Source organism: Neodiprion fabricii, chromosome 1 (genome assembly GCF_021155785.1).
Source record: "Neodiprion fabricii isolate iyNeoFabr1 chromosome 1, iyNeoFabr1.1, whole genome shotgun sequence".
NCBI lineage: Eukaryota > Metazoa > Arthropoda > Insecta > Hymenoptera > Diprionidae > Neodiprion > Neodiprion fabricii.
The window spans coordinates 265,162-291,303 of NC_060239.1; the positions used below are offsets into that span (position 1 = coordinate 265,162).

Genomic DNA, 26,142 nt, shown 5'->3' on the forward strand with positions numbered 1-26,142 from the left:
TTGATTACTCTGTACGCAGGTATGTGTTATGATTTACACCACGTTAGTTTCCATTCCAACTACAGGCGACGTTGAAAAGCGTACCGTGTGAGGCGCGAATCTCGCACACATAGATACGTGACAGGCACGGAAGGCGTACAGCAATAGCTGCTGTGGTTCCATCATGCAACCACGGCATATTCCGTAACTGGTTTATCCTGGCATCTACACCGCACGTGACTATACTTTACTTTCATCGGAGAATCGAATGTCACGAAGAAATCCTCGATTATACCGTATTTCGTCGGATAGTGCATGCATACAGATAACTACGTATGGATTCCCCCGAACACGAACTGCACCAGCTGCAAATCGCGCTGCATTATACCTATAGGATATGCTCTGGCTATGTTATATTAATGCCAATGACCAGTCTATGCCATTGACGATGAGTCACTGACATATAAATAATGTGTACATCAGTGCGATGAGTAGATCAGCTTTTCCCAACTATACTTATGCGAAATTAAATACCTGCTGTATAGTGGACGTGAACCGACGTGAACCGCGTTAACTATAGCTGTACAAGTGGTTGTAAGTTCAAAAGGCGCGGGAAGGGCCCGGGTTGCATCCTGCTGCTTCTGCCGTTAGTAGCGGCTTAGGCGCGTCGTCGTGTTTCTGGCGTAGCGTAACCCCTCCCCCGCCCCTGCAGTTGTCAGATCAGCCAGTGTAGTCCATCCGTTTACGTATCGTCGTGCGGGCGTTAATTTCATGGGCTTGGGAAGATTTTTCCGTGTAAAATGTATTCGCTGGCATCGAAGTAAATTAAATATTGGTCGTTGGTTGATTGTGGTGATGATATGAGAAATCTGGCATTAGATTATGTCGAAGACGTAGAATAAATTTTACGTATTATTACGTTGATCAAGAGTTAAATACATAGTAGTAATAGTGTCATTATTTTCAGTAACGAGAGACAATAAAAATAAGAATATAAAAGAAACAAACGTAACTAAAATCGTACAGCGTTTCGGTGTAGAATCATAAAATGTGGTTGACGGTAGTGTGGGCGACGTTTTTGATCGCGTGCCCGTCACTGTTGGGCGTTGTCGGGCAGTACGAATGGCAGGTGCGCGATGAGTTTGACGAAATTCGTCGGCGAATGGATCAGGTTACCATAGAAAACTGTCCGATTCAGCATGTCGGAGATTTGTACCTTCCTGAAGATGCGGTATCGCATTTACCGGACATTAAGGACATTAACATAAACCCAGTATTCCCAAACAGAACAGCTTTGCTTCACCTGCAGAATATGGCACTGAGCAGATCGTTTTACTGGAGTTACATACTGCAGTCGCGTTTCATACGACCCGCGATAAACGACACGTACGATCCAGGAATGATGTACTACTTCTTGTCAACCGTAGCAGACGTATCCGCTAATCCGTATATCAATGCCTCGGCAATTTACTTTGCTCCTAATACCTCATACTCCCCATCCTATCGAGGATTCTTCAATAAAACTATGCCCAGATTCGCTCCGAGAACTTTCAGAGCTGACGATTTCAACGACCCGATTCATCTTGAGCGAATTTCGACCAGAAATACCTTCACTGTTCAAGATCTCGGTGCTTTTCCGGCCGACAGTCTCAGCCATGATTATACCACCGATTATTATCGAATAAACGAATGGTGAACAACCCTTTCCGATACACAGCCCATATCTTTTGACCTTTGATTTTACTACAAGATTCGTTGTTGCAGGTACAAAAAATGGCTTCCAGACAATGTTGACAGAAGACATGATACAAAAACTACCTACCAGGTGGAAATTAGATATGCAAATAACACTAACGAGACTTTCACGTTTCATGGCCCCCGAGGTACAAATATTCGTTTAAAAATAAATTGTCCGACTTGTCGAAAATATGCACGCATTGTTTTATGATTGAAATCGAATTGGTTTTAGGTGCCGATGAATATCCCGGGCCAGTGAAATGGACTCGGCCGTATTTTGATTGTGGCCGGTCAAATCGTTGGCTGGTGGCCGCGGTTGTACCCATTGTTGATATTTACCCCAGGCATACGCAGTTCAGGCATATTGAATATCCAACGTAAGAATGACTTACAAGCACATGTCATATTTTCTACATTACCTCCGTCAACAACTCCATTACTTTGTAGTTTTTATGAGTACTACAGTGCTTAAAAGTCTAATTGACTCACACGAGTCAAGAAGTCCATATGGTTGAACAAGATGAGAATATTGTGTAGTTTTTGCATGTGCGCATGTACAGATTTCTTGACTCGTGTGAGTTTCATTCGTTGGCACTTTACCCTTGTCAAGAAATCCCTATTTTATGCGCACTTTCCACAAAAATAACAAAAGTGGGGCCACTACTTTCCTTAGACTGATAACTAGATACTACTTATAATCTATATGCAATGCTATTTAACCATCTGAGGGAAGTGATGTGCTTATCTCAACCTCCGGTTACCTTGTTTTGATTCTGTGATTATTTAATAAAATGATCACAGCCTGTTGTTATTTGCTATTTTTAATGTATGGCGCTGGAAACAGAAGTAGGTCATCATGATTACTGTAATCAGTAATTACAAAGTCTTAACGCTACATCTATTATTATGAGGTATAAATGAAATGCTTTTCAAGCAAATAATTATTCGCAAGAAATGAATTTCTTGACACAACACATCACACACAAGAAACACTACTTTTCACCATCGATAAAAGCTTATCTAAGAACAATGTAAAACAGATTTACAATGAAATCTACGCAGAACTAATCAGTTTTCGATGATATTACTTTCTCCAGATACACCGCAATTGCGGTTCTTGAAATGGATTTTGAAAGGATAGATATAAATCAATGTCCGAAGGGCCAAGGAAATAATGGTCCAAACAGATTTGTAGACACAGCAAGGTGTAAAAAAGAAACTACTGAGGTATGTACGTGCAGATTATTACTCACGTAGAGCTGTTTATTTAACCTGTAGCCCAGTGTAAGTTCAGAAGAACTTACAGAGGAATAGTCCTCTTCACCTATTTTCCAGTCAAAGTGTGAAGCTATCCATCACTGAATGTCACTAAATAATTTGTGTCTAATTTTCAGTGTGAACCGCTACATGGATGGGGCTTCAGGAGAGGTGGCTATCAATGCCGATGTAAGCCTGGGTCTAGATTGCCGACTGTAGTAAGAAGACCTTATCATGGTGAAATAGTTGAGAGGGCTACCTCGGAGCAGTATTACAACGGATTTGATTGTACCAAGATTGGATGTATGTAAATATCTAATACGCTTCACCATTATACATTTTTTAGGTTGTGTAACGCTATATACTGTTAATTCATAAAAACTGTCCAGGGGTTCAAAAAATGCCTGTACAATGGGAGAAGGCAACGCCATATATGAAAGAAAAATACCTTGAAAGATTTTATGAGTATCGAAATTATACAACTGGCCCGGCTTCACTGCACACTGAAAAAATGAATATTGACCAGGCTTTAAAATTCATTCGCAGTGTCAATCCAAAGACCTGTAAGAAGTATGTATCCGTTCAATATCTCATAATTGAAAATCTCAGTAATGGATTATATTAAATATACTTGTACACATACTCAAGTCATTGATCCTTCATTTTCAGTTTTACTCAACACGATTTGAATTTGCATGGAGACATCAGCTTTAAAGCAGAAGAATTCTTCGAGAATGAAGCAAAGATGGCAGCTAGGTTAGCTAACTTCATCAGTGCATTTCTCCAAGTATCAGACCCTAAGGAAGTTTATTCTGGCAAGAGGGTGGCAGATCGTCCGTTGACTGAAGATCAAATGATTGGCGAAACTTTAGCTATGGTGCTAGGAGACACCAAAATTTGGTCAGCTGGTACTTATTGGGAACGTAACAAATTTACTAATCGAACCTTCTTCGCTCCTTATGTGTACAAGAACACGCTTAATACTGGAAAGGTCAAAGTCGAGGATCTGGCGAGGCTGAATAACACAGGTATTAAAAAATGCGGCTAATCAATATAATACATTTACAGCAGGGGTTGTTAACCACAGACACATAGTCATCTGATTCTTTTGGGGCACGGGTGAAGTATGCTAGCGCGTTGATTGAGCCTCATGTCTGGGTTATCTGCGGAGGATTAAAACCTAGCTAACATTGCTGGGTACAAAAAACTCTTCGAATCCGCCAACTTTCTGATAAAATTTAAGCCGTTTAAGCGGATACTTACACAATATGAGAGTTGAGAAATTATTGAATGAATAATAACCTATTCACATATTCCTGAATAATTACAGACGAAGTTTACACAAATAAGCCTTGGTTCAAATTTCTTAAACAACGCTGGGCAGCCAACTTTGAAGAGCTGGAACAATATCACATGAAGATCAAGATTCGATTCAATGAGACAGGAGAGTATCTGAAAAAATACGAACACTATCCTAACTTTTACAGGTGAGGAAATAGCAGAGTCGATCTTATTAGTCTGGCAGTTCATTTCAAAAGTCTAAGGAAATAGAATGATTTAGAAAACAGAAGTACCTGCTAACCACTTTTCTGATATCCAATTTGTTGATATTCAGCCTGGCTTGACTTAGAATTTTATCGCCCAAAATTGTTTGCCAGTTTCAAAGGTAGTGATCGAAAATGTTGAAGAAAAAACAAATTGATATACAACTAGATCTAAAAATATAGCGTCTCTTGTGCTTGTAAAACTTTCAAGTAATTATTGCCAATGCTTCTGAGGCAGGCTTGAGTAAAGAATGGGAACTAAGAAGATTATGATTCAGGAGAAGGGTCACCTTCATCTCTTATGTTTAATTTATTCTAATGTACGGGGATGGCTCGGGTGTGTTTGTACAGGGCAGCAAACCTGAAACATGGCCATTGGACCGCTCCCTATTTCGATTGTAACGGCAAAGTGAAGAAATGGGTAATCACCTATGCATCACCGTTTTTCGGCTGGGATAGCTTGAAAGACAAACTGGAATTCAAGTGAGTATGGAATATATATGGATAGGCTATAAGTCTGTGTATGTAAATCTAGTGTGAGATAGTCTGGCTATAGAACCGGTTCAATGATAAAAGAGGAAGGAAGAAAACGTTGTATTTAATATTGAGATACTTACAGGGGTGTTGTGGCTGTTACCATGGACTTGCTTCAGCTGGATATTAACCAATGTGATGATAAATTCTACATTCCCAATGCCTTCAAAGGCACACATAAATGTGACAGGAAAACATCATACGTAAGTCTTTCTCATGTTCCTTTTGGACTCACTGTTTCTGCCTCTAGAGGACTGCAGTTTTATATTCTGGCATTGACTTTTTCAATTCAATGGCAAATAAATAAACTCTGTTGATAGAATTTACATTTTGGGGAATCTAATGATTGTTAAAACCAATAGCTTGGAAAAAGTATACTCTTAGTCCAGCAAGAGCATCATATGTTCGAGGCGCTAACTTAATTTTGTTAGATAAAATTTTTTCCATCTGGGATATAACTACGCAGTGAGGTAATTGTTTGAATACCGATTGAAAATATTTCAGTGTGTTCCGCTTCTCGGCCGCGGTTTTGACACGGGAGGCTATAAATGCGAGTGTAAACAAGGATATGAATATCCATTTGAGGATCTGATAACGTATTATGACGGACAGCTGGTGGAAGCAGAATTTAACAATATTGGAAATGATAAGGAAACCAGGTAAGCGGCATGCATCTTATCGACGGTACAAAGAAAAATATAAAATTTGCAAAGATTTACATTAACATGAGTTTCTGGTTGCAGGTACGACATGTTCAAGTGTCGTCTAGCAGGTGCTACTTCGATCCATGCAAGTTGGCTACTGCTTCTCACAGTAATTGGTCTGTTTTATAGACTGCACCACAGATAAGACCGCTATTTGTAAATTTGATTTCAATTTATATTCTTTTGTACCTATATTATGGATCTGAATAGTATAATCCGTCCGTAGCTTCGTAAGAAAATACATATACGAAATTATAGTACATAGTTGGTCTTGCAACATCGTATTATGACAAGGAATTTTCAAGATAAGTTACAGATCTGAATAGTATAATCCGTCCATACCTTTGTAAGAACATAATCATACAGAATTATGATACGTGGTTCGATTTGCAACTTTGTATTATTGTAAGCAATTATAGCAATTACTCGACTGATATTATAAATAGTTTTCAGAAATGCTCGAAAGATTGCTATAAATAATCTTAACCAAGAAGTGAATCTCTTTTTGCAATTTTGTTTAATTTATACGTAAACTCGTTTATTACAGGTATTTGTATTTGCATTTCAAATCTGAATCTCGAAACGAACAAATTATTCGTAATAAAGATATTAAACTTTTATTATCGGAAATACTTTCAACTTTCGTCCACTCTAGTATTATAACTATAATATGCTGACTGTAATATTGTAATTCCCTCTTACACGTTACAACGAACATTGAAGGAATTTTCATTTCACTAGCCTCTTTAGTCCAATACTCCCGATTTATAGAATAGCACCTTTGATTTGAACGATGTAGTCTACTTTGAGCTGCACTAGTATAAAAACCAGGAAGCAAGAGACGTAAAAAGTCTAAATTGCAGAAAATTGCAATACCCTCTAGGCTTAGCTAAACTCAGCACTAATCCTCAGTCAAATGTATTCCGGCACTCCGATTGCCCGCTAAGCAATTCAATACTTCATCTGAGAGACAGAATGTACCAGGAAATGGTAGGAACGGATCATTGACAGTCTGTACATATCGTCGGCCAAGAACCCGGATAAAATATTTGGCAAATTTCACAGTGCAGTACGTTGCAGGGTAAATATGTATAGGTATATATATCAAGTATCGAAATGACTACTGTCGAGACAACTAACCACTGGGAAATGTTTTTGAACTTTTTACAAGATGTATATACAGGGTGGGCCAGACAAAAAATCATACCATATCTAAACGTGAATACAATTCGATTGAGTCGACCGATTTTCCAAAACTTTTCTGTGCTCGAAATTAAAAGAATAAACCTTTCGTTTCGAAGAAAATTGACATTACAGAATGTTCAACTTATTGTCAGTTCCCATTTTAAATTGTGATTCGAAGTTTGACTCTGGCAATTTAGTAATTCTCCTAGATTCTATTTACATAACATGAAACGTTTCTTGTAATATCGATGTAAGTTGAACATTCTTTAATACTGTTTTTTTTCATCCTTCCTGCCAGCGACTTCTTCATAACCTATTTTTCAAAAGCGTGTATCTCTGCAAGGAATGAATCTTTGTCCAATTTTCAAACGCGAACTGAAAGGGTAATGCTTCTAATTTTGAGTATAAAAAGTTTTTGAATATGAGTGAACGCGTTCGAAATTTATTCACTTTTTAAATCCGTCCAGTATTTTTAGCCCACCCTCTACTATTAACGATTGAATGTTTTAATTATCGTATACACATTTGATACAAGGTAGTATAATAATTTTTTTAAAAAGTGGAAAATAAAAAGTTTTTACCCGATTTTTCAAGTTATTAATTATTAATTCCTACGCGGATAGACACTGTTTGTGGCTATACTGCACCATCTGTGACCATACTTGTAATGTTTTACTTGTTTCTATTGTCGTAAAGACCACTCTGACCAATATTGACTTAACTGCTGAAACATACCTTGCAGATAATACTAAACGGACCTTTTTAATATTCAATTGTTTATAACCGAATGCTAAAAGTTATTAAAGCTGATCAAAGTATCATTTACCGCCACGTTCTCGTTCATATGTAAGTGATTGGTTACAAAATGATTAAACCATGGCCACGTATGGTACTAAGGTTCAAACACGATGCATTATCCCGATATTTCACTGACAATAATATTTAAGTAATTAAATTTAACCGACATTTTTTGCTGGGCTTTTCAATTCAACTTAGTGCATGGGTATATCTGGAGAAGGGTTGCGTCATAATAGTAATTAACCCTCAGTTGTGTGTTCGACTCATGCAAATTTAGTTTATCACAAATTTCCACACGGAAAAATACGAAGCTGATTGAAATTTTTGTTCAACAACATTGTTATTGCCTTGGCCTTTTATGCAAATAATGGCACAAATCGGAATAAGTATACATACATAGAGGATACAGTATCGACTCGAGAAATGAAAATGATAGATACGGTTTTCACTCACTTGTGCTTGTGACGTAGCTCTTGTAAAAACGTCCGAGAGTTTGAACTTTTGAATCTCTGAATCGAAGTATCGTTGATCAGCCAAACAGAATCCAAATAAGGTTCGTCGATTTTAGACTTCTTTTCACTCACGTAAATTAGTTGAACCAATTTAATTTCTAGCTAAACAAGAAACTGCATCTCGAACAACGAAGAGCCAAGCAAAGTTCTGTTGTGAAAACAAAACTTACGCGTTGCTAGAGCATTCAGAAAATCTGAGAAACGGAAAATGTCTGTTACATAGGCAATTTCTAATTCAATAGGCTCTCGCATCTTAGGTATGTACATACATACAATACGTATGTTTGTACGTATGGATATACATACATGCATGTACGTATTACGTGTACAATATAAAAGCGAAATAAAACCCGTCACTGCGTATACATTATGCGAGAACCCGAAGGGAGATACAATTAATCAAATCTTGTCAAAGATGTTATTTCGTACGCTATGATTCCAAATACAGTAGCAAACTTTTCGCAGACAATGAGATTATCTTCAAACCTTGAGTTACACTCAGCGCAACCATCCGTATTCAGTACGTACCTTCAACTTCAAAAAACAGATTCTTATGTCCTGCTTCTTCACGAACTGCGAATCGCAAAGCGCCGAATGCCTGGCTCGAAGCTCCTGGGCATGGGGTGTATACTTATACCTATGTATTCACGAAGCGTCGCGCCATATATGCCACCCTTACAGAAAAAGTCCTCAAAACTCTCAACTTGGCGGTGAATTCGTGACTCCTGACGTTTTGTCTTGCGGGAATGTAGCATTATCTATGAATTGGGGGTAAGAATTCACACCCAACTTGAGGGTATTTTTACGTAAGGATACGGACATTTGTCATACATATTCATATATATACAATTCTTCGTTAAATCTAATACATCTACTAAAGATCGCGTTTGATAAATCTAAAAGTGGGTATTCAAAAGCGAAACATAAAAAGTTGAAAAAAGATGGATAAAATTTTAAGAAAATTAACATTTACACAATATAACTAACACGTTGGGCCTGGCCTTCATTTTTTTCGTGGTCTGAAAAAAGCCTCAATCCTCGATTGAACCGTATTTCGCCGTGTTCCAAAAAGCTGATACTTTTTTACTCCGAAGACAATGCACGGCAATTTCACACCGCACAAACCTCAGATAGCACAAAATCATTCCCTATAAGTGCAAGAATTACTCAACAATTTGCCCGAAATTTCCGTTAAAAATTTATGCGTTTTCTCTTGCAATTGAAACACTTGTCAGAAATTTGGGAAGTTCAGATCGCTAGCCAAGGATGAGGCTAAAGCTGACAGTCAGAGTTAACAGCCAAACGTGCCAAACTTCTTTCAAATAGGATGACTCAGGATAGATATATATTTATAATTCTGTAAAAGTATTAGCTTTCTTCAATATTCATCAATTTTATTTGGGGTTCTAGGTATAAAACTGTAAAAAAAAATATTGAGGTTCGGGTGAGCACCGCAGATATAAAGGGAAGTCATAGTATTTGGCTTCTCCCCCCCCTTTTTTTTTTTTTTACTGCAGCCCCAACTGGTAATTGATATTCGTACCTTGTGTCTTTATCAACATTCACAATATTCTTGCATAACAAAACTGTTCTGCACATTACTGCAAATCAGATCAAACGCCTCAGATAATTTTTAAGGAGAAAACCTCATGTAATTTACGAAACATCAAGCCAATTGACTTGCTATTTATGGGCTTTAAAAATACTTGCCACACTGAATACTTTGGAGCACATCGTTTTTTTTTTTAAAGCGATTGTTAGACTAAAGTGCTGAAAGTTGTATTCCCACTGGTAGTGAAAAATCATTTTGGTATTTTAAACCCCAAAATTTTACACAGTGAGATTCGTACAGGAGTATAGCATACTTTTCTCTATTGTCATTATTGTATTCACTCTACAATGATACCAATTTATTTTTATCAGTATATGCTAAAAGCTATTAGTGTGATGACAGCATTTTGTACTGACAGATAATCAGAAACGTGCAAACTGAATTGCAATGATAGCAGTACCCTCCGTTGAACTGTACAATTTCTTCATATATTTATTTGACTTACTCTGAATTACATGATTGCATCTGCCCCATCAATATTTACATTGGTATATCCTGTAAGAATTTCAGATTATGATTTACATCCAGTCATATCTACAAATTGTGTGCTCCCAATAGCGTACTACTTACTATATGCATATATACAGTTTGTCTATTCGGTTCAGGTGTAGAACTATGTTATAAAGATTGATGTATAAATATCAGATGCGAATTCACAGTTGAGATTATTGAAAATTATAAGTAAATTGACTTCAATGACTGACCTATAAGCTGTGCCTAAATGGAATAAACTGTAAACTGACAGAGGTGGATTTTGATCGATTCAAGGCCATAAAGGAATCGTAGCAGACTATACCAATCGTCTTGAATCAGTCAGAAACCACCTCTGTAGATGTACCTACGGGCTATTCCATGTCAGGAAAATCGGTCAGGTTGAACGGTTTTCCAAATTTTGCACATAGGTGGGCCTCAGAGTTAGAGTTCTGTGCTAAGTAGTTTTTCAATTTCTACAGATCCCAGGAAGTAATTTGGAAGTAATTTGGAACCAAAAATTGAAACAATATTTTTGTGGGAAATAATTGCACTGTTGAGATCGATGTAACAGGAGGAGTTTGTTTACTGTTTCATACATAAAATTTTTATTCCTGAGCAGAACTTGCTAAATTTTACTACCATTACACTTTGGCTGGTCTAAACACGGGAATTGAACACTTTACAAACTTTAAAACTGTATTTGTGGAGCACAGAGAAATACCTCACCACCAGATTTTTCGAAGCTTCTATAAACTTGTCTCTACACTGCTATCACAAAAATAGATTTATAATTGTGGTCATTTCTTTTCAGAAGCTTTAATAGTGACTGTAAAAAAAAACCTCTGGAGCATCACTACTGTTGAAGGAATGAATTATTTGGAGAAAAGATGTTGAGGTATGCATGGTAAAGTCAAAGGAATTGTGACGCATAGAAAAACTATTTAGCAACGTAAAAATCGAATTCTCTCCGATTTGGAAACATTTAAAAATATCTGACGTGAGATTTTAAGTTGATACAGTACTGTTACGGCTTTTCTTATTCAAGAAAAACAGATACAATAGAGTCGCCCTGATTTCTTGTACACTAATTTCTCTGTTGAGCCACTGTTTATCAATGCTTTTTTTTTACGACACCCGGATGTGGCAGCGTCAGGTATGAGCATGATGCAGCAAAATTAGCCTGATTGAAATATAAATAGAGCCTGTGATTTCATAATTACTGTGAAAGTTTTGTCTTCGGAACCGGAATGGCAAGAAATTGTGGAGAATCTACCATTTTTCATTATGTATGCCATGCATACGATGATTCACTTGGCCACCGAGCATATTCCAAGTTGTTGTGTTACTCTTGATCCAATCAAGTTATTCTTCTTTCTTCTTCTCTCTGTAATGATAGTTTATAAAACGAGCTCCCTGTGTGAGTTGGGCACCTTCGTTGACAAAGTGACAGGCAAACAGGAGCATGTTACGTGGCTGGACCTTGATCGCAAATCTCATAAACATTGCAGAATACAAACATAACGCTGTAAATAAAGCGATAGAACAAGTAAATGCATAGATTAATAAGACTCTTGTGCACGTGTCTGATCAAACTAGTTATTTCTTCCTCAAAGAGGCTGATAAGGAATAAATTTACAAGATTATACAAGACTCCCCAATTATTTATCAACTCACCCAGTGTCATTTTGCCACTTATAATTTTCGGATCTCTCTGAATATCAGCGATAGCAGCGATTGGAATAAGCCAATTGGCAATGGGCCCCCAGAAATGGGTGCTGAAAATTGGTTAAACAATTGTGGAAATTTGATTTTATTGTGCTGTTCGAGTATGTACGCTACGTATATGTATACATACATGCCATAATGCCACGCTCTATGTATGCAGGTATGTATTTACACACTTGCATGCATGAGCATGCTGTAATACACGTTTAATCACGGATTATCTAACCTCATAAAATAGTCGCGGGTCTCTTTGCTCTTGAATAGTTTCATTACCCGATTCATTTTGATGTTTTCTTTTTGCCAATTATACAGCCGTAGAACGATTGAAAAATAACTTGAAAGTTCACAGATTTCAAGTCGAACAGATAAGAGAAAGAAAAAAAAATATGTTCCAACAATATCCAGTTGAGGCGTGGGGTGACGACCAGCGTCAACTATTCACTGCGTCCTGCAGTCTACACTTGGCCGACGCCACCAACCAACAACCGTGGGTTGCGTAATGTTCACTGGCAATAATTCAATTATCATTATCAGCTTGTTGCTGTCCATACAATGCTCTGTGGCTGCGTCCCTCAATGACAGACAAGTGCAGACATTGATTACCGTGAATTCACTGGAAGTGCGAAAAAACTCAATAATTTCTTCTCCCTTAGCAAAAAACCAAAACTCGGCACATCGTTGACTCGGAATATCTGTATATCAAATATCCACAGTCAACGTCAACAATGCGACAGTGTGAATACGCTCGATGAGTTAGATGGATGTAACAGAGAGTATTCGGATCAGTGACAGAGACACAGGTAACGGGCCGCAGAGGCTGCAGAGGTAGTGGAATCGACAAAAATACGCCGGGAAATGCAGTCTCGCTGGGGGCAGTATTTGAGTAAACCTAAAACAGTAGAAAACTTCTGTACTGAGGCTCTGGTAGTGTCCCTGTGCCGTCGCGCGCCTAATTGCGCCGAGCTTGGATGCGCCCCATTCACATATAGGGTGCGTTCCGAAATTAGCTAGCAGCACTGAAATTCCCTAGAGGGGCAAAGACAAATTGACGCGACAGCGCCTCGTCCTAAGCGGAAAAAGACGTTCATGAAAATGCGTACCGACGCAACAGTAAAATGCCGCGAGTCTGAACTACATGGGGTGCTTTCCATTTACTGACTTAAGTCGACTTGTGTCGCTATTTCTAGTGTATTCCTTTGCCCAGATTGGCCGGTTACACCAGAAATAGCGATACAAGTCGATTTGAGTCAGTAAATGGAAAGCATCCAGTCACAGATATTTTTCAATCTTGTCCAAATACTCATTTATTCTGAAGTTCACAATTCTTTACAATCTGGCGTATACACACGTGTCACTGTTCCTTGGAAACCGAAATCAACTTACTTGTCCCGAGCACTTCTGGTCGTCACCGTGTCTAGAGCTCGAATGAAAAATTTGAAGCCCAGCTCGCGTCGTTACTGCCCGATTGTAGCGCCAGACTCCAGTGGCGGATCCAAGAAACTTTTGACCGGCAATACAGGGTCCGTTACTCTTCTGCCACATATATAATTCAACTCAAATCTCTATTTATAGGTACCGCAAGAAAAATATTTTTCTTTTCTGATTTTAAATAAACAATTCTTCCTCTGTATTAATATGAACGTGAACATGAAATTTTTTTTGTTTCTAATAAGGTTGATTTTAATTAGTTGGTGACAGGGTTGTACAAATCGATTCTGAAACAAAAGATTTTTCGCTCAAGAAAGAGCAAGTATATCGACGTATTATTGCGAGGGGAATCGAATGCGCGCATTTCGAATACGGTGCGAGTAACGAATCAAGAGTTACAGCCAAAAAAACGAGGAGGCGTCTCTCAGGCATTTTTGTGCTGCTGTTGGTTCCTACGCCCGTTTTGGTTCGTTTTTTGTGATCCTGGCGGTCCAATTAGTCAATTACATGTATCAAGATTCTAGAATAATGATAACGAATGAGATTGTTTTCTTATATCGCCAACAGCTACTTCATTTCGCTTCTCCATTTTCTCCATTTTTTACCACTTCTAATGAACAAATCTAGATTTCTGAATTCGTCGAATAAAAATGTTACTGAGATTTACTGAACCATTTAATACCAGGTGGGCATTTTACCGTTGCATCGGTACTCATTTTCACGAGCGACTTTTGACGCCGATGGCGTGGCACTGCGGCGTCAATTCGACGCCCGTGAAAATCCACCCTAAAGCAGAAACTTGGAATAAATTGCTTCGGGCTAGTAATTGAAACACAACGCAATTATAAAAGAAACGTGTTAGAGCGTACTTTGCGTATACACATAATCAAAATGAGTGTCAAAATTTTAAACCCAATCTTGGTTCTAAGTCTGCTTCTTGGCTGTAATCTGTGCGAAGGTTTGAGTAAATATTCTAGTGCAGCGAATGCGCCTGCCGAGGATGCTTCGATATATGTTCCAACATCAGTGCGAGAACTCGACAAACCTTTTCGAATGGCGAAATTGAATTTACTGTGGTCCAAAGCAAAGCATGTACGATCATCGCTAGCCCTCTACCTACAGACATAGCACATTAAACAGTAGCAGACTACTGACCATATTGTCGGTAGATAATTACCCTGTATATGCAGTATGCACTGTAGAATGATTCCACCGGAGTCACAACACTGTACACAGCATGCAGGGTATTGTTTCGTGTTAGGATTTCACGCCTCTAATAGTGACATATACTGGTAGCATTGTGAGAAGGTCATTGTGTGCTATCTCACTGAAATAAGTGATGGGATGTGTGAATTATTTGAAACCTTTGCAACATTATAATGCAAGCCGAACTCATCCTAGCCGCGTCTGCAAAACTGTAGCATGACTTTAGCGCCACTCCAGTGGACTCACTCTACCATGTGAATGAAGACTTTCAAAAATTAAAACAATAAACTTTTCTCATACTAATTGTCTATGATTTATAACAAGAAAGTTTATATTCTAGCGTCTAACTGAACCCAAGCTGCAAGCACTATTCAGTGATTTGAAAATTCATGACAAGGAGGAGATCGCATTAAAACATCTTAAAGCTGAAAGTAAAGATCTTGAAGGGTTGCACGAAGCTACGATGCGTAAAAAACTAATTGGTAATTAATAATTTCTCCTACATTTACTATTAATCAACATTCACCTTCAGAAATTTTCAAATGTCTTCTATATGTAGGCCTTATGAGCACGTATGATCTATTGGAGCATTTCACAGACACCGAGGATGAGAATATCTTAAAGAGACATAAGGCTATGAATGACGGCAGCAATTATGTATCGAAAGATGTTTTTAAAAACAGAAAGCTCAATCAGTTATGGGCGAAAGCTGAATTTGCTGGCTTTACAGGTAATAATAATCATTTTTTTCCAACTTTTATTTTCGATCTGTCATTCTGATTCTTTGTTTCTCGAATTGTTAAAAGCATGTGTTATTTTCAGATGAAGAGCTGGCAGCATTGAAAGAAGAGTTTCTCCATCATCAGGAAAAAGTTGACGAGTATATGAGCCTTATCGCTGATATCGATGCAGGAGATACTCAAACTCACAAGAGTAAGTTCGTTTTCTCAGCATTTTTTAAATAATGTGCAGACAGTTTCTCCATTACTGCATAGCTCAACAAAATGTATTCAACTTCTCTGATCACAGATAGCTTGAGCGATAAACATGAAAACTGGAATATGCTTGAGCAAGAGGAAGAGAGCAACGATGTTCCTGGGAAAAATATTGATTATCTTACGAAAGTTAATTTGATGAGGTAAATAATTATAACAATTTCATATAAGATTTCTAGTCTGAATTTGGCAATTTAGTAAATTTATGACTTGAAATTGCTTTATTGATATCCTTCACCGTCATTACAACCTTGCATTCTAATAGAGACAAGCATGTGAAATTAAAAGATGGATATGATCATTTGGAAAGACTCACTGCCCAAGGGCCAAATCATAAGGAATTCATAGAGCCTAAAGTGCAAGGTCTGTGGAGGATTGCCCAGGAAGCCAAGTTCAATCCAGATGAGTTGATGTCCCTCAAGGTATAAAAACATATAAATGTTTGACATCGAGTTGCAAATTGTGATTTATCCATTTAATTTTAGGAAGAACTTCGACACTATGAAAGGAGATTGTTGAAACTACGCCATTTTCATACCTCTGCAGCTTTGGCTGATGGTAAGAGAGGGAAATCAGAAGACTTTGACAATTCAACTGCTGAAAAAAATGTGAAAAAACATGCAAGAATAGTTGAGAAGTTACATCTTGATCTTGAGACAAAAATAATGCAAAAGCATGTGGAGCTGTAGATAATCAATTAAAAATTAAAAATGTAAATAATATGAAAAAATGTATGTATTGCTTTGGTAGCATATAGATAATGTTTTTGTGCAATTATTTTTCAAGAGCAAAGTAAAAAATTATTTTTATGAAATGATTAACTACTATCTTCTAGTTCATAGAAGAACCCCGACATAAGAATAGTTATTTTGATACTGATATAAAACAAAGAATCGACCGAATATTTTTTCGAATGTTTTATCCTTGTTTCGCAAACGACTTTTGGAATTACGTCTTAAAACGAAAAGTAGCCTTATATTTGGGATAAACTTATATTTGGAACAATAAAATGTATTGTTGTTTTCATAATCTATTTTTAGTTGAAGATTTTAGTGTGAACGGATCTGAATGCAATGCAGAAAATCACTAACAATTAACTCAGATATTTAGACAATTTCTACGAGTTTTATTTCGATGGAATTGACCTACCGCAAATTCCATGCCCTTATTTGTGAAAAATGTTACAAAAAGCTCACACAAACCAATTTCAAATTTTTAAATCAATTCTTACGACTTCTGAAACATTTTTTAGAACAAACAAGTTCTTTTTGCCAAATATCTTCATAAATATAAGTTGCAGGTCTTGTCGTGACGCGTATTTCCAGTCTTATATATTTTTTCGCTTACCTGCATAATCTTTGCTCGAATGTTTGAGTACCTAAAATATAAGTTTTTCTCGTGTACGCATCCCTTAATTCGTGATGGCTTGATGGGATACCAAGTATATTCATTCTTATAAATGAGAATTTAATGATGAACATAGACATTGTGCTAAAAGAATATTTCGTCATGGTTACCATGTAAACAAATGCTGAGAACTATTAGCAGAGTATAAGGAATAATAATTTTTCACCCAGCACTCGAACCTTATACACACTGGGTACAATTATACAAAAAGAAGTATTATGGCAGCAGTGGTTCAGGAAAGGACTGTCCCTCCCACTGATACTCTGATAAAGTATGAGAATCCTGTCCTTGTCACCACTCACCCAGAAAGGGTTCGTTTTGAAAGATGTTTATTATTCCGCTAGCGTAACCCTCAACTACCGATGTGATATCTCTTGGAAATGAAAGTATTTTAATCTATCGACCGTGCTTTTTTAAGAAACAGTAAACGGGAATGATGATATCCAACGAAATAATTTTATTCAAAAAATCTAGATTTCGTGTTCAGTTGTATTCGGTGTCTATAAGACCACCTCAGCAGGAGCTGGAAAATTTCTGACATCCATAGTTGAGGGTTTGTTGATATTTTTAGCGAGAGGCAAGTAATTTATTTCAGATAATCGACTTATGATACTTTGCAATGACTATTCTGAACGATACATGCTGATGTTTTGAATACAGAAGAATAGAGATGCATCACCATCTAAGGTTGGGATGACAGCATGTAAAGTACAAACAGCACTGCCAACAACTGACATTCGACGCGAAACTGATGAGATCTTGAATGGAATTCTGCCTCCAAAAGAATGGGAGGAAGATTGTCAAATATGGACTCAACGTGTGCGTATTAATTCATTGTTGATCCAGTCATTTAAATCGCTCTAACACTGTTGAGGAGGTGCTCTAGCCGATTTCGACATTGTTGTATAGATCTTCAAATATTGAAGTCCACGTATTTCAATCGCGAAAACGGGCTCAACAGTCCCATTATATCCACAGTTCTGAACAAAGTTTCTCCAAGACATTTTCGTATGACGCAGAAGTAAAGAAAAGACAAATGGCATGAATTCTAGGAATTTACCATTACGATTTGTAGAAACAGTACCATTTCTTTATTTCTGGGTCAAATGAAAATGCGTTGGAGTGTTCAGAACTGTGTATCGAGTTAGGAGGAATATGCGAACCCGTTGTGAGAGCGATAATATAGAATTATGTTGAATAAAGTTGATAATAAGAGATATTCGGACATTTATTAAATTATATTTGTTCAGTACAGATCCGAGCACAGTTTAATTTAACATGATGTATAGGTGTCGAGTATACCGGCTACCAGATTAGACGTCATCAATCTGCAAGAACAACTTGATATGAGACTACAGCAACGACAAGCTAGAGAGACTGGGATCTGTCCTGTCAGGCGAGAACTTTATACACAATGTTTTGGTAATAAAATTTGCACCAAACTATCGTTTGTACACATTCTATATTCTCATATCAATTTAATTGATATACATGTTTAGATGAAGTGATTCGCCAAGTAACGATCAATTGTGCTGAACGTGGGTTACTTTTGTTCCGAATTAGAGATGAGATTCGCATGACTATGGCTGCGTATCAAACGCTTTATCAAAGTAGCATAGCATTTGGCATGCGTAAGGCTTTACAGGTAAGTAATACACAACAACCACTGACTGCTCCATACCTTCAAAAGTTCTTCAAATTGTTTTCAACCAACATGTTTTTGGCAGGCTGAACAGGGAAAGGAAGATCTTATATTAGCCGCGGATGAATTACGCGTTCAAAAGGTCGAGCTTGAAAAAAATGTTGCTGAGTTGAGACAGAAATTCGAACAAGCTGAAACGAGAGCTGCGGAAGTGCGCGAAGCTGAGGATAAAAAACATTCTGAGGAAATTCAATTTCTAAAGAAAACAAATCAGCAACTCAAGGTGAAGTGTGCATGATTTAATTTGAGTGAAAAATTTGACATTTCTGACATTTCCGTAAAACATTATTTTCTTTCCAGACACAACTTGAAGGAATCATTGCAACAAAAAAGTGATTCTCAAGCAAACAATTTCATTTCCAAGACTTTCTACAGGCTTTTCTATATGGAATACCGTTTTCATGAAAATAATTTCTCATCGTATAAAATACATAAATATGATTTATTCGAAGAACACATTCAAATTAAAATAAATGTACTTTCTCGCTTTGAATGTTAAATAATAAGGTAATTTCCTAATCTACTTTCGATTAATTGCTTATACTATACTCTGTATAAATATACTATAATTGCTATACTGTACCAGCGAACTTCCACATATTATCATGGAATTTACATACTTTTGCGAATTATAATAGCATTTCTTGCAAAATTTAATTTATCAGCTTACATGGTGTATTTTTCACTGACAGTTAAGGCACGCATGCATATATAGATTACTTTCTATTGTGGAACAGATGGACATCCTGATAACCCTTTACTTGCTATGTATGATATACATTATTGAAAAAAGAGTTAGTCGGAATATATGTATAATGTATACAGTTGTTTAAAACACTAGCAATTTTGTACGCACTGAGCTAAATATCGAAAAAATGAGCACAGTATCTTGAAATGAATTTACTTAATTTCACGTGAAACACTCATATATTTTCGATGAATATATAATTAATAACGGTTTTTATCATGCTCCTTACTAGGCTGAATAAGATAATTTTTTGTTAGACTTCTCCAGTTGTCGGTAAATAATATTCATACTGAAAACAAGAGTAATTATTATTCGCTAGGTGATAATTGACTTATGGCAAAATATAGGGAGCATTCAAACGAATTGTACGACTATTAATCTCTGAGAATCTTCACTACTGCTTCTCTGAAAATTGGCGTTTCTCATAATTAAGCATGACATTTATCAAATTCCTCTGAGATCGCAATGATGCTAAGATGTCCAGTATTGGTCCCATATGCCGTTTACATAAATTTCATATGTACGCAGAGGTAATAAATGGTCTGTGCACGTTAAAAGTAAATTTCGTGAAATCAAATTATGAACATGTTGAAATTCATAAGAAAGGAAATACTATTTGATCGAACAGAATACATTGTGCCTGTTTTTTTTTTCAACAATTTTGTTCCAGTTTGGGTTATTTAAGGTTGGAAATATTAAGTATGGATGACGAAACACACATAATCATTTATTTAATATCCATCACCCTCGTACGAAAGTTTTCTACCATTCCAGGCAGCGCAATGCCTGGATTTCCAATCGCATAAATACGAGTTTTATAAACAACTCAATGTTCTTTGCCAACTGGAACAGATTTACTGTCTAGTATAATACTATTTCGTCATCTCGTAATTTTATGAAACAGTATGTGCCACACTATGTATTAGTGTGCTGCAGAACTTGAAACTTCCTATATTTTGAGTTTATTCATAAGTTAATACTCGCTGAAGAACCATTATTATTATTATTACAAAGCTGATAATGTACAATGCCACGAAAACGACGCAGTTCACGTTTTTTCATGTCTACAAAGTAATTTTGCATTAACAAAAAAAAAAAAAATCTGTTATTTAACAGAAAATTTATTTTCATGATAAATGTATCTTCTGGGCAGTTTATCATTATAGTTATGTACTACTGAGAATTTTACCTTTGCAGAGATCTTTTAAATATATTTGTTTCGGGTTGCTAATATTCTTCTATTACAAAAATTCCACGACTTTTCCCAGTTTTCAGTGCTAAGCTACAAATATGCGGAGCACGTATCATTTTGTTCTGGCCCGCATTAAATTTCGCAGTCGCTGTTTAACAAACCGTTTCACTAGATGTCATCTCTTTACCTTACAAGTTTCAAGTGCAGACTGGTAAAAGAAATCAGGACATGACGGCAACTAAGAGTAGTCGAATAAATTCCACGATTTTACCTTTACCAAATTATCATTTTTCCTTGACTAAAATCCGAACTCGTTGTTTCAATTCTAGTATCTAGTAAATAAAGCTTCGAATCAATCGGTCTTCAGAAATATATTTATGATTTATTTAATGGTCATGGAACCAAGCACATGAAGAAAAATTGTTTTTAACAATTTTTTTTTTTTGTGAGCAAATCTTTATTCTTTTTCTCTCTACACTGCCACAAAATTCTGTGACTAATTGACAAGTTACCTGACTTGGTGGTTTTCCTTGACTAGTGCGACCATGAAGTAATTTATGTGAATAAAAAAAAAATTTTGAGTTTTTGCAACATCTATGTACTGTGAACTGATTCTTATTTTTCTATTTTGCGAAATCAAAACGGATTGTCACTTTCAAAGAAGTAGGTCAGCCAATAATCCGAGTATTAAACTGTTTTACAATATTGGGAAAAGTGGTGAAAATATTCAACAGATTCAACTCATATTTTCCTTAGGTAGAACTTAACAGAAGGCCCATAATGACACACCCTGCAGTTATTTAAAATATACCAAGTTATTTATTTATGTACATCAATACATTAAACAATAATGCAAAATATGGTACACGGCATGTTCTGTAGCACAAGGAGCTGTTAATATCATAGCCTAAGTCAGAGTTTTGTCTAAATGAGAACTTATTAGTACCATTAGCAATTAAATAAATAGTGTTTTGCTGCCTTTTTCGTGATTTAATACTTTGACTTCGCTTTCGCTGTAATGCTGTGTACTTTCAATGAACAGAAAAATACATGCTGCGACGCTTTGGTCAAGTGGACTCTTTGGTACTTTTGAGCCACACAGGAGGACCTTGATCATGCCTAATTATGGTAATAATGGGCAGTGTAGGTTAACTCTATCATTGGCCTGAGGAACCCGCTTGACCGAATCCTTACAGCATGTCAATTCTTTCAGACAATTTTTATTGAGAAAAACAACTAGCTACCATTTGAAATACATAGGGTTAACATGTGATGCAACTATAGTAATAGAAAAATACTTAGGAATGTACATGTCTGGTAAGACCCGAAACCTTTGTGCACATTGAAAGGTCAATGTGTCAAGTACTTAATTATATATGTTAAGTAAATAAGTGAAAGGGTAATTTGTTTGTTAAAGTTGAGATAAATAAATGAATGTTGACTGGCAGCATAATACTTGATTCATCTTTGAAACAATTGCTGCCTCAGAAAAGTAATTTCTTCTCCAAACTACTAAATACTAGCAGTGTGTTCATGCTAATTTGTTTTCTGGAATATTTCATATGTAGTTGTGATCTATATTTGATGAATTTCATGTTGAGAATACTAGTCACTCATGTATGCTAGTCTGATCTGGGAAAGAAATATTGCACAAAACAACATTTCGATATATCAAATTGTAAAAGCTGAGTAAGAGTTGACATGATCGGTAGAATGATGTGACATTTCATAATATGAATTCGTCTATACTATTCTACGTGAATATTGTCGGAAGTTTTAGAATCGTTAAATTCATTGTCATTATTAGTGACGCCCTTTGCGCGAACGCTTTCGTTTTTTCTTTTTAAGCGGTATAGTCGCTGGGAGATTAACATTGATTGGTGTGGAAATATGAGACTCGGTGTCTTTCTCTTCCACGGGTGTACTCACAGAAGTTTGAGCTGTGGGATCTTCGCTCTCACTTTCAGCATCGCTGGCACCAGTTTCTCCGATACTATCAGCTTCCTCTTCGGCATTACTGAGCTCCAGTGAAATAATTTTTTCTCTGAGAGTTTCGACCTATGATCAGAGAATAAATAGGATCAATGTACCTTAATGAAAAGAAATATATATATATATATATATGTACACAAAGAACTGGGTATTTCAACAAAAAACATGAGACGTGACAAGGAATATTTGTAAAACAGACGGGGTTTTAAATAAGCATAGTAAATTGGAACAACATTCCAAGTACTGTACAAGTACCGAGTATGACATGACGGGCTCACTTCACTGAAACCCCATGGCACGTCATACGATACCAAGTTACTTAGAACATGTAGAGCATACCGCTAGCCGGAGAACAGTGTGTCAGTAATCAGTAGAAAGAAAATGAGTGGCTCAAGGCAGTGCAGGTAGCATTCCCAGTGAGAGTGTTGGAATCTTCAAACAACAAGACCAAGTGTTAATTTCATTCTATGAGTCAGAAAATTAGTAGTTAATGACAATAGTAACGTAGTTCGATACCACTAGAACAAACAATATGTGCTAAGCATAGTTTACTGAGAAAAATTACAATTTTACCAATAGTTTTTTTTATATTCTCTTGTCCAACTTATTTGTCATATGCAAATCATAGTCCATTCTATATATTTCAGACAACTACACATGACATACATCCAGCATGTAAGACAAAGTAATAAAATGATATAAATAAACGAATAAAAATAATGACAGACCAACTGGCACTCTGAAATGAAGCAATGGTACCAGTCTTTGCTAATAAAAAATCGTATGAAACATTCATACTAAGGAGAATTGTAAAAAGAGAACATGAAGCAAAGTTGAACCCCGTTACTCGTGCATATATGTGTGGTTGTGTGTACACGTGGTGTATTTGATTCGGGCCCTCCTGACTGTGCGATGCGGACTTGAGAGATCATAATCTATTCTCTGTACGAATTAGCAGAAATATCCTCGTAAGAGAACCTCGCCAAAGCAACATTTGGTACCTCATGCTCAATCAGCTTCTCGACGTATTCAACGGTTCGCACACGGCGTTCACCCGTCACTTCGTCCACATACTCTTCGGTGCGTCGAGTGACCTTTTCATCCACTACTTTTTCACATTCACGTACAGCCTTTGGGGGGCCAATCTTGCTGCGCACAGCAAGCTTAGGAAAATCTGCACTAGACGGTCGTAATGTAGCGAACTATGGTAGGAAGACAGAGAAACGAAAGCCGTTGTAGTTAGAGTAATCGGCTTACAAAGATTATGTTATGATTTCAGTACATGAACACAAGCAATTAGTAACAATTGATGTTAAAATAGAAACTTTAATGTAAATCACATCCTGATGTTAATTGATTAATTGTAGATTTATTGTATGGTGATGAAAATTCGAAATAAAACCTACTTCCGTCACGTTCTCTGGTTCCGTTGGTGGCTCTGCAGCTGTGACTGTCAGTTCAGCCAAATTATCTGTCTTTCCAGATGTATCCATCATCTCGTTCATCTTCTTGATCACTATTTGTGCTTGGAGAGCATCCTTGGTGAAATAAAGAAAAATCGAATAAAATAATGCAAACTTGTGTTACAGTTCTTTTCACGTGTAGTAAACTACAACACGTTATACACAGAAAATAATGATTGACGGTTTCCTTTTACCTGCTCGAGAGACTTAAGTCGTGCTTGTCTCCAAGCAGCGCGTTTTTCCGCTCTCAGTGCTCGTTGTTTGGCAGGAGATAGTTGGCTATCTTCGTCTTCATCCGAAATTAAGCCCTGTAGACAAAATTTGTGATACACAAATATAATGAGTATATGATCACAATATGAGATTTGGCCTGTAAACGGAAAAATATTTAATTTTTATCTAGGACATAAACCGGAAGAAGAAAAAGGGAATGGAGGTAAATTCAATGCAATATTACCTCTTGTATCATTCTTTCCTTCAAGCGTCGTTCAGCTTTGGCAGTCCTGACGATACTTGGTGCGTTGTGTAATAGAGGATGAGGACTTCGTGAAGACAGTCGGCTACTGGAAGGTTAACGAGCATGCGTACTGACAAATCACTAAAACGGCATCTTAACATTAGTTTTTATTTATAGAAAATACAAAAGCAAAAACAATACACAATGCGAAGGGATCAGTTGTGACAAGTACAAATACTAAAGTACAAATTCCGTATAGAGTGTAAATGTGTAAAAAAAAAAAAAACTTTGAGTTGCTACAGAATTGCGTATTTTAATACACAGTGAGGTAGCAAAATAGTTTGTCAGCAAGCTGCAGTAAATTGATTTTATAACGTAACTAAACCGCTTTAGTGGAACGCTCTCTAAAACGGGCCACATACAAAAATTGTGTAATTGTGAAAAATAATTTTTTGTCGAGAGAAAAAGCCTGGATAAAGGATTTTTGACATTGGCAAGTAACAAAAAGTATCTCAAAAGCCTTCTCCCATCATATAGTTTCATTTAAGCATTAAAAATTTCACATATCATACTAGTGAAGAAAGGCTGCTGTACTTGAATGAATTAGGAAACTTGTTATGTCTGTAAACATTATATGATGAAATATAATTGCGGAATCAAATTTTCCTGGTCCAACAAAGCATATTAGAATCAGCTGTTTATCTCAATGGAGGGAATTTCATAAATTATTTGGGGATTTGAATGACAATGTAGAGGAGAAAATATACAAATTAAAATAGGGGGCAATTGATGATCATAATTATATATTAAATGGACTTTTTAGTGAAAATGGTTTTACACAACTTTGTTTATAGTCAACACTGATCTGCCTCGATATTCTTGATGAAGTCGAAGATAATGAAGTCCAGAGGGTTGCCGCATCGACATAAAATAGTCCAATTTAATTTTGACAGTCGCAGAACTTAAAATTAATCTGTTCATACAGATGGATGAAAAATTGCGATATGTATTGCGAGTTACTTGATGCATCAACAGAGTATTTTATCTTTAACGATCTATTAATACAAGAGTATATCGAAAATTGAGCTTTAGGAAGAAAGGCGATACGGATAAATGTTAAAAGTCCCATAGCAAAAGAGACTGTCAAAAGCTTAGATGAAAACGAAAGTAAATTAAGGTGGGACTTGAATGGAATTTTGAACCATTTTTGTATATTTATTTTCATGCCACAAGAAGCTTATTAGTCCAACAAAAAAATTTCAGCTTTCGGATGTTTGAGTTTACATATCGATTATGTAATTTTGTATGATGATCAAGATTCCGAATCACTGTATCAAATATCAAATTTGACGAGTTTGCAAAAAGTTCAGTTATATATCACGTTTTTAAAATCTTGAGGACACGAATTACCTCCCTTCACTGGACTACCAGGGCGTAAAAAATGCAATAAACACTTACTTTCAAGTCATTGCATTCTTTTCTAACCCGATT

General features: G+C 36.5%; 5 protein-coding genes across 17 annotated transcripts in view; 3 read left to right on the forward strand and 2 right to left on the reverse strand.

The window, feature by feature from the left end:
• The first annotated feature begins 679 nt into the window (after nucleotides 1-679).
• LOC124188133 lies at nucleotides 680-7,315 on the forward strand. The gene is made up of 12 exons (XM_046580572.1): nucleotides 680-1,671; nucleotides 1,744-1,862; nucleotides 1,949-2,093; nucleotides 2,814-2,943; nucleotides 3,111-3,276; nucleotides 3,363-3,543; nucleotides 3,643-4,001; nucleotides 4,304-4,460; nucleotides 4,869-5,000; nucleotides 5,137-5,254; nucleotides 5,556-5,710; nucleotides 5,795-7,315. Exons 1-12 carry the CDS (start codon nucleotides 1,028-1,030, stop codon nucleotides 5,898-5,900), a joined length of 2,412 nt encoding a protein of 803 aa, XP_046436528.1. The 5' UTR covers nucleotides 680-1,027; the 3' UTR covers nucleotides 5,901-7,315.
• A 2,312-nt stretch (nucleotides 7,316-9,627) lies between these two features.
• LOC124188166 (mitochondrial pyruvate carrier 1-like) lies at nucleotides 9,628-12,859 on the reverse strand. The gene is made up of 3 exons (XM_046580659.1): nucleotides 12,288-12,859; nucleotides 12,011-12,111; nucleotides 9,628-11,859 (listed from the first exon to the last, which is right to left on the reverse strand). Exons 1-3 carry the CDS (start codon nucleotides 12,341-12,343, stop codon nucleotides 11,699-11,701), a joined length of 318 nt encoding a protein of 105 aa, XP_046436615.1. The 5' UTR covers nucleotides 12,344-12,859; the 3' UTR covers nucleotides 9,628-11,698.
• A 1,422-nt stretch (nucleotides 12,860-14,281) lies between these two features.
• On the forward strand, nucleotides 14,282-16,714 carry LOC124188153 (alpha-2-macroglobulin receptor-associated protein). 3 transcript variants are annotated; one of them, XM_046580628.1, is made up of 7 exons: nucleotides 14,282-14,581; nucleotides 15,036-15,177; nucleotides 15,228-15,425; nucleotides 15,518-15,628; nucleotides 15,725-15,833; nucleotides 15,956-16,112; nucleotides 16,176-16,714. In XM_046580628.1, exons 1-7 carry the CDS (start codon nucleotides 14,381-14,383, stop codon nucleotides 16,377-16,379), a joined length of 1,122 nt encoding a protein of 373 aa, XP_046436584.1. In that variant the 5' UTR covers nucleotides 14,282-14,380; the 3' UTR covers nucleotides 16,380-16,714. The 3 variants fall into 3 exon arrangements, with proteins under 3 accessions (XP_046436584.1, XP_046436585.1, XP_046436586.1); XM_046580629.1 differs by having other exon boundaries at nucleotides 14,283-14,581; nucleotides 15,255-15,425; XM_046580630.1 differs by lacking the exon at nucleotides 14,282-14,581 and adding an exon at nucleotides 14,610-14,949.
• Nucleotides 16,715-16,778: 64 nt separating this feature from the next.
• Nucleotides 16,779-19,580, forward strand: LOC124188158 (33 kDa inner dynein arm light chain, axonemal). 2 transcript variants are annotated; one of them, XM_046580647.1, is made up of 7 exons: nucleotides 17,307-17,408; nucleotides 17,572-17,674; nucleotides 17,758-17,916; nucleotides 18,387-18,519; nucleotides 18,597-18,742; nucleotides 18,825-19,022; nucleotides 19,100-19,580. In XM_046580647.1, exons 3-7 carry the CDS (start codon nucleotides 17,791-17,793, stop codon nucleotides 19,133-19,135), a joined length of 639 nt encoding a protein of 212 aa, XP_046436603.1. In that variant the 5' UTR covers nucleotides 17,307-17,408; nucleotides 17,572-17,674; nucleotides 17,758-17,790; the 3' UTR covers nucleotides 19,136-19,580. The 2 variants fall into 2 exon arrangements, with proteins under 2 accessions (XP_046436600.1, XP_046436603.1); XM_046580644.1 differs by lacking the exon at nucleotides 17,572-17,674 and having other exon boundaries at nucleotides 16,779-17,408.
• Nucleotides 19,581-21,535: 1,955 nt separating this feature from the next.
• Nucleotides 21,536-26,142, reverse strand: part of LOC124188125 (protein lap4-like) — a 36,048-nt gene continuing 31,441 nt past the window's right edge. For 7 of the 10 annotated variants that reach the window (XM_046580518.1, XM_046580522.1, XM_046580520.1 and 4 more), the window contains 5 exons: nucleotides 24,652-24,757; nucleotides 24,389-24,502; nucleotides 24,138-24,269; nucleotides 23,733-23,933; nucleotides 21,536-22,797 (listed from right to left, as the gene is read on the reverse strand). In XM_046580518.1, the coding sequence (XP_046436474.1) occupies nucleotides 22,543-22,797; nucleotides 23,733-23,933; nucleotides 24,138-24,269; nucleotides 24,389-24,502; nucleotides 24,652-24,757 (808 nt within the window). In that variant the 3' untranslated portion in view covers nucleotides 21,536-22,542. Of the gene's footprint in view, nucleotides 22,798-22,986; nucleotides 23,164-23,732; nucleotides 23,934-24,137; nucleotides 24,270-24,388; nucleotides 24,503-24,651; nucleotides 24,758-26,142 lie in introns of all 10 variants that reach the window. The other 3 variants (XR_006872239.1, XR_006872240.1, XM_046580521.1) reach the window with 3 other exon arrangements.

Coding starts and splice junctions, on each gene's coding strand:
- LOC124188133 (XM_046580572.1), top strand. CDS start 1,028: ATGTGGTTGACGGTAGTGTGGGCGACGTTTTTGATCGCGTGCCCGTCA. Junction 1,863..1,948: donor CACGTTTCATGGCCCCCGAG/GTACAAATATTC, acceptor AATTGGTTTTAG/GTGCCGATGAATATCCCGGG. Junction 3,544..3,642: donor AATCCAAAGACCTGTAAGAA/GTATGTATCCGT, acceptor CTTCATTTTCAG/TTTTACTCAACACGATTTGA.
- LOC124188166 (XM_046580659.1), bottom strand. CDS start 12,343: ATGAATCGGGTAATGAAACTATTCAAGAGCAAAGAGACCCGCGACTAT. Junction 12,112..12,287: donor ACCCGCGACTATTTTATGAG/GTTAGATAATCC, acceptor ACCAATTTTCAG/CACCCATTTCTGGGGGCCCA. Junction 11,860..12,010: donor AAGTGGCAAAATGACACTGG/GTGAGTTGATAA, acceptor CTTTATTTACAG/CGTTATGTTTGTATTCTGCA.
- LOC124188153 (XM_046580628.1), top strand. CDS start 14,381: ATGAGTGTCAAAATTTTAAACCCAATCTTGGTTCTAAGTCTGCTTCTT. Junction 14,582..15,035: donor TGTGGTCCAAAGCAAAGCAT/GTACGATCATCG, acceptor TTTATATTCTAG/CGTCTAACTGAACCCAAGCT. Junction 15,426..15,517: donor TGAATTTGCTGGCTTTACAG/GTAATAATAATC, acceptor TGTTATTTTCAG/ATGAAGAGCTGGCAGCATTG.
- LOC124188158 (XM_046580644.1), top strand. CDS start 17,316: ATGGCAGCAGTGGTTCAGGAAAGGACTGTCCCTCCCACTGATACTCTG. Junction 17,409..17,757: donor TCACCACTCACCCAGAAAGG/GTTCGTTTTGAA, acceptor TTTTGAATACAG/AAGAATAGAGATGCATCACC. Junction 18,520..18,596: donor ACTTTATACACAATGTTTTG/GTAATAAAATTT, acceptor ATACATGTTTAG/ATGAAGTGATTCGCCAAGTA.